The sequence below is a fragment of the Strix aluco genome, chromosome 1, assembly GCF_031877795.1.
Source record: "Strix aluco isolate bStrAlu1 chromosome 1, bStrAlu1.hap1, whole genome shotgun sequence".
NCBI classification, from domain to species: Eukaryota; Metazoa; Chordata; class Aves; order Strigiformes; family Strigidae; genus Strix; species Strix aluco.
The window spans coordinates 56,075,652-56,089,115 of record NC_133931.1 but is presented as its reverse complement, the minus strand read 5'-3'; the positions used below and the strand labels follow the sequence as shown (position 1 = coordinate 56,089,115).

The window sequence follows — 13,464 nt, the reverse complement described above, 5'->3', positions numbered from 1 at the left end:
GGTCGGGGGCACAAATTGTGTTCTCCTCCATCCCTTCAGTTGGGGGGATGGATGAAGAAGAATACCGGAGAAGTCAACAGATGAACTTGTGGATCCGAGACTGGTGTTACCGTCAGGGCTTTGGATTTTTCAATCATGGGTTGGTATACAGGACACCAGACCTTTTGGCATTAGATGGGATGCACCTGTCCCAGAGAGGGAAGAGGATCTTGGGGCAGGAGTTAGCTGGGCTCATTGACAGAGCTTAAACTAGGTTTGAAGGGGGAAGGGGGGAAAACATCAGCCCATCTGAAGTGCATGTATACCAATGCACACAGCATGGGTAACAAACAGGAGGAGCTTGAAGCCATGATGCAACAGGAAAATCATGGCTATTACAGAAACATGGTGGGATGTCTCCCATGACTGGAGTGTGCCAGTTGATGGCTACAAGCTCTTTAGGAGGGACAGGCAAGGAAGGAGAGGTGGTGGGATGGCGCTGTATGTTAGGGACTGTTATGATTGCTTTGAGTACAAGTGTAGTGAAGACAGGGTAGAGTGTCTTTGCGTTAGAATCAGGGGGAAGGCCAACAGGGCAGATGTTGTAGTAGGAGTCTACTATAGGCCACCCACCCAGGACAGAGAGGTGGATGAAATATTCTATAGGCACCTAGGAGAAATCTCACGATTGCTTGCCCTTGTTCTTGTGGGAGACTTCAACTTCCCAGACATCTGCTGGAAATACAACCGTCTCGGAGATTCCTGGAATGTGTGGGAGACAACTCCCTGACACAGCTGGTGAGAGAACCGACCAGAGAAGGTGCCCTGCTGGATCTCCTCTTTGTGAACAGAGAAGGACTGGTGGATGATGTGGTGGTCAGAGGCTGACTAGGGCACAGCGATCATAATAGAGTTCTCTATTCTTAGAGAGGTCAGGAGAGGGCTAAGCAGAACTGACATCCTGACTTCCAAAGGGCTGACTTTGTCTTGCTTAGGCACCTGCTTGAAAGGATCCCTTGGGAGACGATCCTGAAGGGTATAGGGGTCCAAGAAGGCTGGGCACTCTTTAAGAAGGAAGTCTTAATGGCTCAGGAACAGGCGGTCCCCAGGTGCTGTAAGAGAAGCTGGCAACAGAGAAGACCACCCTGGCTGAACAGGGAGCTTTGGCTGGGATCAGGGAGAAAAGGAGAGTTTACAGCCTTTGGAAGAAGGGGCTAGCCACTCACAATGATTACAAAGATGCTGTGAGGCTATGCAGGGCGGAAATCAGGAGGTCTAAAGCCCAGCTGGAAATTACTCTGGCTTCAGCAATCAAGGATAACAAGAAATGTTTCTAGAAGTACGTCAGTAGCAAAAGAAAGACCAGGGAGAGCCTCCATCCCCTGCTAGATGCAGGAGGAAACATGGTAACAAGTGATGAGGAGAAGGCTGAGGTCCTTAATGCCTTCTTTGCCTCAGTCTTTAATAACAAGACGAGTTGTATTGAGGGAATCCAGCCTCCTCAGCCAGAAGACAGAGACTGGGAGAACGACCCCCCCGCATTCCAGGAGGAGACAGTCAGTGACCTACTGCATCACATAGACACACACAAGTCTATGGGACCAGACGGGATACACCCGAGGGTGCTGAAGGAGCTGGCTGGGGTACTTGCCAAGCCGCTTTCCATCATCTACCAGCAGTCCTGGCTGACCGGGGAGGTCCCGTCTGATTGGAAACTGGCCAATGTGATGCCCATCTATAAGAAGGGTCAGAAGGATGATCCAGGAAATTACAGGCCTGTCAGCTTGATGTCGGTGCCCGGGAAGGTGATGGAGCAGCTCACCCTGAGTACCATCATACTACACATGCGGGACAACCAGATGATCAGGCCCAGTCAGCATGGGTTTATGAAAGGCAGGTCCTGCTTGACAAACCTGATCTCCTTCTACGACAGGGCGACCTGCTTATTGGATGAGGGAAAGGCTGTGGATATTGTCTACCTTGACTTCAGTAAGGCCTTTGACACTGTTTCCCACAGCATTCTCCTGGCGAAACTGGCTGCTCGAGGCTTGGATGATCGCATGCTTTGCTGGGTAAAAAACTGGCTGGATGGCTGGGCCCAAAGAGTGGTGGTGAACGGAGTTAAATCCAGTTGGCGGCCGGTCACAAGTGGTGTCCCCCAGGACTTGGTTTTGGGGCCACTCCTGTTTAACATCTTTATTGATGATCTGGACGAGGGGATCGAGTGCACCCTCAGTAAGTTTGCAGACAACACCAAGTTGGGTGGGAGTGTTGATCTGCTCGAGGGTCGAGAGGCTCTGCAGAGAGATCTGGACAGGTTGGAGTGATGGGCTAAGGCCAACTGTAGGAGTTTCAATAAGGCCAAATGCTGGGTGCTGCACTTGGGCCACAACAACCCCCAGCAGCGCTACAGGCTTGGGGAGGAGTGGCTGGAGAGCTGCCAGTCAGAGAGGGACCTGGGGGTGTTGATTGACATGAGCCGGCAGTATGCCCAGGTGCCCAAGAAGTCCAATGGCATCCTGGCTTGTATCAGAAATAGCATGGCCAGCAGGGACAGGGAAGTGATCTTACCCCTGTACTTGGCACTGGTGAGGCCACACCTCGATTACTGTGTTCAGTTTTGGGCCCCTCACTCCAAAAAGGACATTGAATTACTCGAGCGTGTCCAGAGAAGGGCAACGAAGCTGGTGAAGGGTCTGGAGCACATGTCGTACGAGGAGCGGCTGAGGGAACTGGGGTTGTTTAGTCTGGAGAAGAGGAGGCTGAGGGGAGACCTCATCGCCCTCTACAGCTACCTGAAAGGAGGTTGCAGAGAGCTGGGGATGAGTCTCTTTAACCAAGTAATAAGTGATAGGACAAGAGGGAATGGCCTCAAGTTGCACCAGGGAAGGTTTAGACTGGATATTAGGAAGTATTTCTTTACAGAACAGGTTGTTAGGTGTTGAAATGGGCTGCCCAGGGCAGTGGTGGAGTCCCCATCCCTGGAGGTGTTCAAGAGGCGGGCTGACATAGCGCTTAGGGATATGGTGTAGTTGGGAACTGTCAGTGCTAGGTTAACGGTTGGACTAGATGATCTTCAAGGTATTTTCCAACCTAGATGATTCTGTGAGATTCTGTGAGTTGCTCTACCACTTACAAACATGAGCATGGAATACATCCTTTTGAAATAGCTTGTGGTCACACTGATATATTTTTATGAGTCTTGGTTTTACTTTTTAAGTGTTAGTGTGTGATTTGGAAAATTCTGTTTCTTGAACTAAAATGTAGGTATATTATACCATTAAATACTTGTCATTCCCTTTTTGTGAACTTCATTGTGAGTGGAAAGTTGTTGAACCCAGCATAAAGAAGACAGAGACTTTTTTACAAGGCTGCTTCAAGAGCTGCTTCTTTGTTTAGTTTTTTTGTAAAAGTTCTTATGTCAACCTAGGCCAATCTTAACTAAAAACTGCTTCATCATCTGTTATCAAAGAATTGTTCACGCAACTCAGCAATGATTTTTCTAAATGACTGTGAGACCTCATTTAGATTTTTAATAAACAGTCACATTCTAATGAGGTCTTCATAAAACTGACTAAATATGTTTAGAAATCATTAGCTTAAATTACCAGTACAAAAGTGTCCTTAGGGAGCCCTGCAGATTTTGTGATAAGACTTCTGGCAGATGGATTAGTATAACAGCACAAGTGAGTTCTGACTTTCCACACAAGCAGTGTAAATGTGAGTGACTGGGTAACAGGCTACTAGATAAAGAGCTAAATGTCCCTCAGGTGGGTTCATTAAAGAGAGAAAACAATCAAAACACATTTCTGTGCCATTTAAATACCAGGTGCACAGCAGTCTGCAGGTGCCAGAAACACTGACAAGGGTCCCTTGCTGGAACACACAAGAGCTTAAAGGGATGCATGGTTTTGACAAGTGTGCCTCAGATAATGACAGATATTGGCAGATGTACCCAGACCCTGCTGGAGGGTAATGTGGGGACTGAGTCATTTGCAGCAGGTGCTTGCATTAGGGACAGCCTCATGGTGATTCCTCCATCCACAATTAAAACAGTCCTGATGCATAATGCTCCAGGGCAAGAAGCAAGTTCCTAGCATTGATTTAATGACTATCCACAGCCAGTCCTGGTAAACAAATACACATACGCCCCCTCAATGATTAATTCATGAAGGACATAGGTTGTGTGGCAAACATGTTAAATAGATATTCCTCTTTCCTGAAAATACAAAGGAATTTTCCCCCTGGGCTTACAATGGGTCAAGAGGGTTAAAAAATAAAAATAATAAACCCCTATAAATCTTATACCAGCAATAGCAACTGTAATAGAAAACTTCAAGCATGGGAAGGTTACAGGGTTTGCCCTGCATGAATGATACCAAAAGGTCCATTAAAATCATTACTAATCAAGGTAGCACAGAGCTTGTGTTAGGGGTTGCAGGACAGATGGTGTGTTTGTAATATGCCTCCTTGCTGCTGATAGTTCCAGCTCTGGGAGCGGGACAGAAGCACTGACGGAGGAGTCACTGCATTGTTCTGGGGCTCATACGATCTCATTTCCACTAAAAGCTCATTTCAATTTCTGCTCTCTGATCTCACCTATGTTGGCCTCCAGAGAACGTGAGAACAAAGTCATTTCTACCACTGCCAGAAACAACAAAGCCGCAGATCTGTATCCCACAAGGACTCTTGCACCCTGAAGAAATCTCCATGGTGGCACAAACTGTTGCTTGCTGCTAAGGGAATCTGCTGCATACCTAAATGTTGCAAGCTGAGGCTGCCAATGCTGGCACCAAGACTGGCATCTCCCTGGCTGATACCTGACAGTTCACTCTAATTGACACTTTCAAATACTGACTTTAGGAAAACAGTATGTGGTTTCCTGCAGCATGCTATTTTTGTTCTAAGGCTTGTTTATCCCTACCCTGAAAACATTCCTTTTTAAGTTGTGTGCTTGGGTACTTATGAATGTGTATAAAGCCTTAACGAAGAGGTTTGCTGGAAAGCTGCCTATTCTTACAAATCCATCCGTTTTGAATTGATATGTGACTATCCAACTATTTCTACCTTCTTCCTCACTCAAGGGACTGAATTTTTAAAGTGGCCTCCATGATCCTTTTTTGTCTCTGCAATTAGTCGTACATGTGTTCCTGCAGCAGGTGTTAATTGCAGTCACTAATCCCATCTTTTTTATATCTAAAAATAATACTGGTGCCTGATCTGTTGGCAGGCTTGGGCACACAGATAGCTAAATGTTAGGGTTTATATTAACAACTGACAAAGGACATAAGGAAGAATAAATTGAGAGTGTAAAACTGGACTTGCTAAAAAGGAGACAAGATTCGACACCTTAACTCACACCACTAAAACAGTGCTCTCTCTCCTCAGGCAAATGCCACAGGGCAGAGGGGTATCAGTCACTCCATCAGCATGAAATTAAAAACATCTCTCAAAGCCATGTGGCTCACACCAAGATATGTGCACTTGGCTTCTTATTTCAACACTTCTGTTTACAATAATTGCAGTAGTTGCAATAAAAGCAGAGGTGTTTTTTTTTTTCTCATTTCAAATGAAAACTATATGCCCAGTTCCCAAGCAAATTTTCTTGAAAAAACCATCCCAGATGACAACTAAGACACCAGTGCATAGACAAAGCAGTAAATTAAAAGACTCAGTTATTGATGGTTGTGAGAAACAAAGAAAATAGTTCCATTCAATACTTGTGAAAACAAAATTAGCCATAATGACTTGAGTAGGAGAACTACTTCAGAAGTTATTAAGCAAAGAAAGAAAAGTACACAGTATCAACCAGGTAACTCAAGCTTTCCTTTACTACTCAGCTCCTGAAGAAGACCTCCTGGTCAACAAATTTAGTGTACAAATGAGTAAAGCTAATTCTTCTGTTTTAGTCCAAAAGGCTTACAGGAAAGAAACCCCAAACAAACCAGGTATTTAGACTAATATACTATGAAGGATGTGCAATTTCATAGTTTAACTACTTTTCTCAGAAATCTGTTTCAGAATTACTCCCCTCAGCCTCCCTTAAAAAAAGATGACTCCATACCTTGTTCTGTAACCAATTCCCTGGTTTCCCTTAATAGAAATGGTATGTCTGAGATATATGCAAAGATATGATGCTTTTCCTCTTTGGCAGTCTTTGCAGGCTGTGCTGTACAGAATGCAGCTTTATCAGTTACCTTTTCATTGTGCTAATGTTATCAAAACCAAGCATCCAAGGCATGTTTAAAAATAATTGATAATGAACCTCTTAGCACAGGCAGTCATAAATATTTTATGTGCTATACTCTGTATATAAGCATCTTATTGGTCTGCTATTTAATTTCCAAAAGCAAACAGCTTGGAAGTCTTTCATCTTTTTAAATACAAAAATCACTTACCCTTCCCACTTCTACGAGATTAGTAACCATGATTATGCTGGCTGTGTTTTCATGCCATACCATTCTCCAAAAGTCATATATTGTCTCCTGCATTGGTCCTGAAACAATAAATCAAAGGAAAGGTTACTATCTGAAAGTCTCATGATTGAAAGCTTGTCTCTGGGGAACTTTGAGAAACTGTGACTATACACATATATTCATATCACTATCATTATATTTTTCATTTAGGGTCAATTTCTTTTCTGTCATCCAACCTATCTGCATTTAAGTATTTTTCCCCTGAAACAGTGCTCTGAAAGAAAGTTAGTTCTCTAGCATTTAGGTATTTATCTCTGTAATACCCAGAAGTGGAATTATAAAAAATGGGTAACATTACTCTTTCTCTTAACAACTGGATGATAACCTAGGGAAGGTATATTTGGAACGAAATGAGCCTCAATGGACTATGTGGCCTTTCCTGATTTCTAATATTTTTCTTAGTATACACTATCCATCAAATTACCCCAGCTCCTAAATTGTACTTCCTGAAGAGAGACAGAAGTTATAGTTTTTTGCTGCAGTATATCACTTTGCAAAACAGTGAGGAAAGCAGTAAAGAACCCTGGCATGCCACGGCAACCATGTCCTCTGCAGTGCTTTCCCCAACAACCTGTGCGCTTTTGTAGACGAACACACAAGGCTTCCTCTAGTGTCGTGCTAAAGGTGGGTACCAGCCCACAGGAAATGTTACAGAAATGTAAAATGTTGAGAACAACCGTATCACTTTGTGTATGCCTGGTCCTGTCTGTTTCTAGTCTGCATGTCTTACCCATGATGTCTGGTGTGCCATCCCAATTTTAAACACTGATTTAAAATCACTGAGCCCAGAAGAATAAATAAATGTAAAATACTATCAGGTACTATAAACTTAACATCCATATTGAATCCATTACTAAAGTACCAAACTGCAGTAAACAATTAGTGGCTTATTTAGAGCAATGCCTTATATCAGCTAATTAGAGGACAAATGGATAATGTATTGGCCTAAATGTTCCTCTAGTGAAGAAACTAACACTCTTAAATCATTACAAAACTATACATTCACAGATTTGGGTAGTCTGGCACCCATGTTTTGGTACTCTGTCTCCCTTTGAAAATAAAATTTTCACTCTGAAAGTGAAGTACTTGGTGAAAAATGTAGTAATATATTACCACTATATTATCATGGCAGGGGGGTTGGTTGGACTAGAAGATCTTTGAAGGTCTCTTCCAGCCCAAATCATTCTGTGATTCTATGATATTATAGGCAAGTCAAATCCAAGTCACTATGCAAATAACATCACAATTATGATGTAACTTACTTAGAACTCAAGTTCAAGAAAAAAGATGGTAATAGTCTAAAACTTCTGAATTTTTAAAATTTATTTTTATTTTCAGCAATTTCAAAGGATAATTTTATCATTCACAATTTGCATAGACCATTTGAAGAAGTTAAGTATTCTCCTCCTTACTTTATCTACTTTAAAAAATGCTGCATATATAGTTAGTTTCACAGGTTACCCGATAGTCACTCAACTTGTCTTTTACTTGCTTTGGTAGTTCATAGAACAGGAGAAAAAGTCATTTAAACCAGCAGGAAGCTATGACTGTTAGAACACAAGAAATGTCACAAGATCTTGAAGTAAAAATAACAGAAGAATCTAAAACTACAGTTTCTGAAATTACCAAATTCAAGCTGATGTTGTGGCTGCAAAATTGGACACCTTTTTTTTCTTTTAATTTACAGCACAGAGCAGTTGATACTTTTGTGAGATTTCATTCTGAAGTATGACAAGAGTTAAATCACTCTCCACCATATGGAAATTTACAATAAGCATTTTACTTCTATGTAAGTGTCCTGGATATGTAATACAGACATTGTCCAAGTGCAATTTTGATTGTCACAGTAAGATAATTAATATACATTATAGTCAAAGTTTAGCTTGCTTGTGTTTTAATAGTGTAGGATTCAATATAGCTTTCTGGACAATTAAAGTCACAACTGCATTAGAAAGGTTTTGGGTCAACCTCTCCTACTGGTAAAAGGAAGGAGACTATTTTACTCACTGTAGGAAAATACTATCTCTATATAGCTCCTCCCTTCCTCTCAAATCTCAAACAAATATTCAGCACAATTACTATTGCCATCATCTTTGAAGGAGTGTGGATAAAAATAGGATTAGGGAAAGGCAGTTTTTCACAGAGTAGTGTCATGTAAAGAGTCTGCAAGTTCACGACACATTATTAAGATTATTTAAGCTTGATCAAGAACAAAAAATAACACTCTTGCTTCAAGAATCCTGATTCACAACTGGTTTAACGGAGAAAATCTAAATGGCTCCACTGCATTCTGTCATCACAGGATTATACAAAGTTTCAAGGCTGTTCATCTAAATATGTTTTCGGTAAAGCTGCAGGAAAGGTGAGAAAAGATCCTCTGTGTACACAGCCTTCTTCTTTTCCCCTTGCAAGAAGACAGAATCTTTTCAGAAACTGAGGGACAATGTAGCAAGTTTCTTTATGTATTATTTCAGTTTTCTTTCCTACAGATTCACTTGAGATGCAAGATGGTTGGGCTCCACCTTATAACAATCTTTTTTTTTTTTTTGACAGCTCTGGGATAACTTGCAACAATTTATTCCTGATTTTTCTTCTACAGACAGCATAATTTGTCTCGTGATTTAAAGATTCCTACATTTCAGACCCTGAAATCACAAATTACAACTGGGGAGAGATCCTAAACACTAATTACTTCCTAAAGATTTTGAATTTGTCATTCTTCATTAAAAAAAAAAAAAAAGAGAAAAATCTTTATAAAAAGTAATAGCATTTTTCAGGCCAGAGAAAGAGCTGAGCTCTGACAAGTCTTTCAAGCTTGATTCTAAATGTTCTTCTAGAAGAAATGTCCTACTCTGCAATGCTGAGTACACTGTTCTCAATCTTACTATCCAAATGATAAGATAATCATAATTAAAAGTGATTGACCGGATTTCCTGCTCTTCTCAAGTATTCACAAGAGTTTTCTTACTTTTCCTCTCCAATTCTTACATGTAGCCTCCAAACTTCTTTCACGTTCAGGACACTGAAAGGAAAAAAAAAAAATCCCTAAAACCTATCTTAAAGTCTCAGAAAGTAATTCTTTTCTACTCTATTTTTCTCTTCTTCTTGACATTTTTCAAATTATTTTCTGACATATGAATAAATTATTACTTGTCTCCAGCCAGAATTGAAAAGCATTAGAGGCTAGGTAGGGTTGGAGGATTTATTGTCATGAAGAACTGAACAATTTGATTCCAGAGACTCGTGAGATGGAGAGAAAGAGCCTACAATTGTTCTAAGCATCAACTTAACAGATGTGTGCACAATAGGCAGGAAGGTTATTCTCAGCAGTTGCCCCCTTCCAGGAGAGGAAGGTCTGAAGAGAAGGTACTGTGCTGCCTAATAGTAAGCCTGCAGCGTAGCCCATTAGCTACACAATATACTAGTTGGTATCAAAGATTTCTGCTGTGAAAAAAAGAAATCAACAACATACTGCAGCCAGAAGATGAAAAGCAAAGGAAAATAAGAAAAAGAAATCAACTCTCCAAACCCCCCGCTAATTAAATGCATTATTGAAAAAACTTCACAGAAATGATAGATTGTATATATCACAACCATTAGTTGTATTACCAGTAGTTGTTAGTTGCTGCTCTGGGAATGCAAACATATTAGGAAATGGAAAATCACACAGCTTTTAAGAATGGTTTAAACTCTGAAGAAGCTGCTTCTGTACACAGAGCTTTCTAGAGCCTCTATTTCTGCTTGCTATTGTGAGACCCAGTTCTAACAACTGGTATTGCTACTGGGGTATGTGATCAATTTGAACCTGATAAACCAGCTTAGAATACAGGGAAAAGTCTTCAGATGTAGGAAAGAAAGCAAACACACAAAGAAACAGGTAAAACCTAAATCCTGAAATGTTCCCAGCACTTAAATGGGACTTGTAAATCTGTGGGTCATTTTTCAATTTCTAGAAAAGCAAGCAGCTTAAACAAGGAACAAATAGCTTCTAAAATCTTTTTCTAGCATAGAATGTCAAATCCACAAGCTAATGTTTGGTCCACCTGAGACCGATTTCAGTGATAGATATTAAAGCCAGAAATGTGCAGAAAATGAACAGATATCTTTAAGCTACAAAAGGTCCCCAGGGACAGTGCACAGGCATCAGCATGTTGTTGATAGAGGCAGTGGACTGTCAAGACGCAAGACTTACATCTGCAGGAGTTAAATTCCATCTTGAAAAGAGTGCCATAAACCTCCTTGCAGTGAGTAAACGTGTGTGAGAGACTGAAATGTCAAATGATTGTCTCAAAGCTTGCTTGTGTGCGCGCAAACCTCAAGGACAAGCTGTGGACTTTGGATTAATCTAAGGAATGTCACCCAAGGAAGCTGGAGTGTATTGAAGGATGCACCCCCAACTTCCTTGCAGTTGCATTGTCAAACTCCTTAGATAAGCCTCAAAGGGGAAGACATGGACTGAGTGAAACCACATGTTTATCACTGGCTCCATGGTGTAAGCCGATACTTTGTGGTTCTATGGTGTACGGCAGACACCATGCATGCATTGCTAACACTTCAGCCTTCACCATTGAATTGGTAAGAAGGGAGCATTTCTGCCCCAGAAGGCGGATGATTGTTCAAGAAGCATGAAGTCAGCAAAAACCTGTGGGAACAGAGGAAAAACTAAGTGGGCAGGTATGCTAATCAGCTGATAAGATGAGCTTAAAAGGCAACAGAAAACTTTGCTGTGTGTGCACCCACCACCAAAGAAGTGAAGACTGAGGACCAACGGGACGCTGCTGGATCCATGGTGGTGACTATTCTTGTGGCTCTATGCTTGCTTGATTTCTGTCTCTTCCTTCCGTTCTGTCCTGTCACTACCACTCTTCACTTTTAATAATAAAGACTGGTTTGGGTGTACGGCATTTGACCTCGTTTGTGTCTTAATCTTGCTCTTGGGATCATATCAAAACTTCCCCTGACATTGGATCGGGACATTAAATTGGCGTCACGGAGAGGATCCCTAGAGATGAGAGTGCCGTATTGCCTCGCTATGCTAAGTGAGACCTCTCAGGAACGTAAGGGGTGCGGGCTTGCTTGTGGTTGAAACTTACATGCTGCCTTCCTGAGACAACAGCTTCCCCGCTTTATACAAGATGAGTCCTTGAGACGAGAGTGCTGTGTTGTTCCCTGAAATACCTGAGACCTCTCAGGAACGGAACAGAGTGGGTTTGTGTTGTGTTTGGAACTTACGTGCTGCCTTCTTGAGACGACCGCTTCCCTGCTTTATACAAGATGAGTGATTGTAACGCTGTTCCTTCAGGAAGAGAAGTGCTGTTTAATTTTTTAGAAAAGCATAATGCAAGACCCTCTGTGCCCAGAATGGACTGGGCACAGGGAAGTTGGTATAATTTGCAGAGCATGGTCAATCGAACAAGTGCTTTGTTAAAGGATGCGAGAGTAAGATCGGGAAAGGGAAAGTCGATTGTCTGTGCTGTTCTTGGTGCCAGTTTGGCTGCTGTGGTAGACGCTAGGGACTGTTGTCATGTTGCTGAATCTCAAAGAATTGACTCCTTACAAAGCCTCATCTGTTCACTTCAGGGACAAGTGGCAGAATTAAAAGAACAACTCGAGGGAGAAAGAAATCAGGTGAAATACCTGCAGACTGCTCTTAAGGAGCAACTCCTTGCGGACGTGGCCCCCAAGGAGACATCTCTGAAATCAGAAATTGGTTACCCTTTTGGTGACTTGCAGGCAGCAAGAGAGAAAGTAGAAAAATTAAAACCACCCTCGCTGTGGCCTTTGATCAAAACCGAATATATTTATGATGATGAGCAGGCCCCATTCCCCCAAGTTACAACCAAGGATGTCCCCTATACCGCCATTGAGTTGGTAAAATTAAAAAAGGACTTTGGCTGAATCCCTAGGAAATCGGAGACAGAATATGTATGGAGAGTGTCTCTGTCGGGGGGGGATGCAATTTTGTTCAGAGAAGTGGAAGGATGTTGGGGTCCGGGTGTGTTTCTAACTACCGGTAATCACCGGGCCTCATGGTCATTAACCCAGAGGGCTGCATATTGGGCCAGAGGGCTGAACCCCTTGGAGCAGGGAGATCCCCTCGCCATAACAGGTACAGTGGATCAGTTAGTGGAAAGTGTGCAGAAGGTGACCTGTCTCCAGATGATGTATGATCAGGAGCTCAAGCCCAACCAGGGCTCCCCGATGATGATGCCTGGGGACCCAGAGTGGATGACTCCCCTGATACAGGGACTTCCCGATTCCCTAAAACACACTGGGATTCAATTACAAGGGAAGATTCAAAACACCCCTGAAGGAGAAAGAGTTATGGACGCTCTGGAGGGGATAATGACCCCTGACCATCGGCGCTTGGGAAGGAAAGTATGGACGTGGGGACAGGTAGCTCAGGAATTGATTAATTTTGGGAGAGAGTATGGCCCCGTTGGTGGATTGTCCCAAAGAACCAAAACTAGGGTTGTACAGGCTGCAGAGCAAGTTAATGGGTGGCAACCATCAATTAGGAAGGGCCAAGACTTGGGGCTGCTCTGAGGCAACAATCCTGGGAGAGAGAGGCCCCTAACTCGACAAGGACTGTGGCAGCTAGGGGTTCAGAAAGGCATTCCTCGGGACTTGATAGACGGACTCCCAACCCAAAAATTAGAAAAACTCATGCAGAAATGGTTGGGGCGAAAGGTCACTTCTGGACCAACCCCTAATGCTCCACCCTTGATAGACTTTGAAGAGAAGCCAACTGGGGAAAAGAAGGTGGCGGGAAACTAGACCCTCTGTCCCCCAAAGTTGGGGGGTGGGGCAGAGGATGGATGTTTGTAAGACAACTCACCTTGAATGTAAAAGGGGATTTATTAATTACAGTTGCTGTAGGACCAAGGAAAAGGCTGGTAACCTTTTTAATTGATACTGGGACACAAATCACCGCGCTAATGCAGACTGAAGCAGAACGATGTGGAATCTCGATCGCATCCGAGAATCTAATTGTTTTAAATGCCCTGGG

At 42.6% G+C, this 13,464-nt stretch overlaps 1 protein-coding gene across 6 annotated transcripts in view; it reads right to left on the bottom strand.

Annotated features, from left to right (window-relative positions):
- The window catches only part of PTPRM (protein tyrosine phosphatase receptor type M), a 506,702-nt gene that overhangs the window by 30,211 nt on the left and 463,027 nt on the right, over positions 1 to 13,464 (bottom strand). For all 6 annotated transcript variants that reach the window (XM_074821657.1, XM_074821666.1, XM_074821694.1 and 3 more), the window contains one exon: positions 6,378 to 6,475. In XM_074821657.1, coding sequence (XP_074677758.1) covers positions 6,378 to 6,475 — 98 coding nt within the window. The remainder of the gene's footprint in view (positions 1 to 6,377; positions 6,476 to 13,464) is intronic.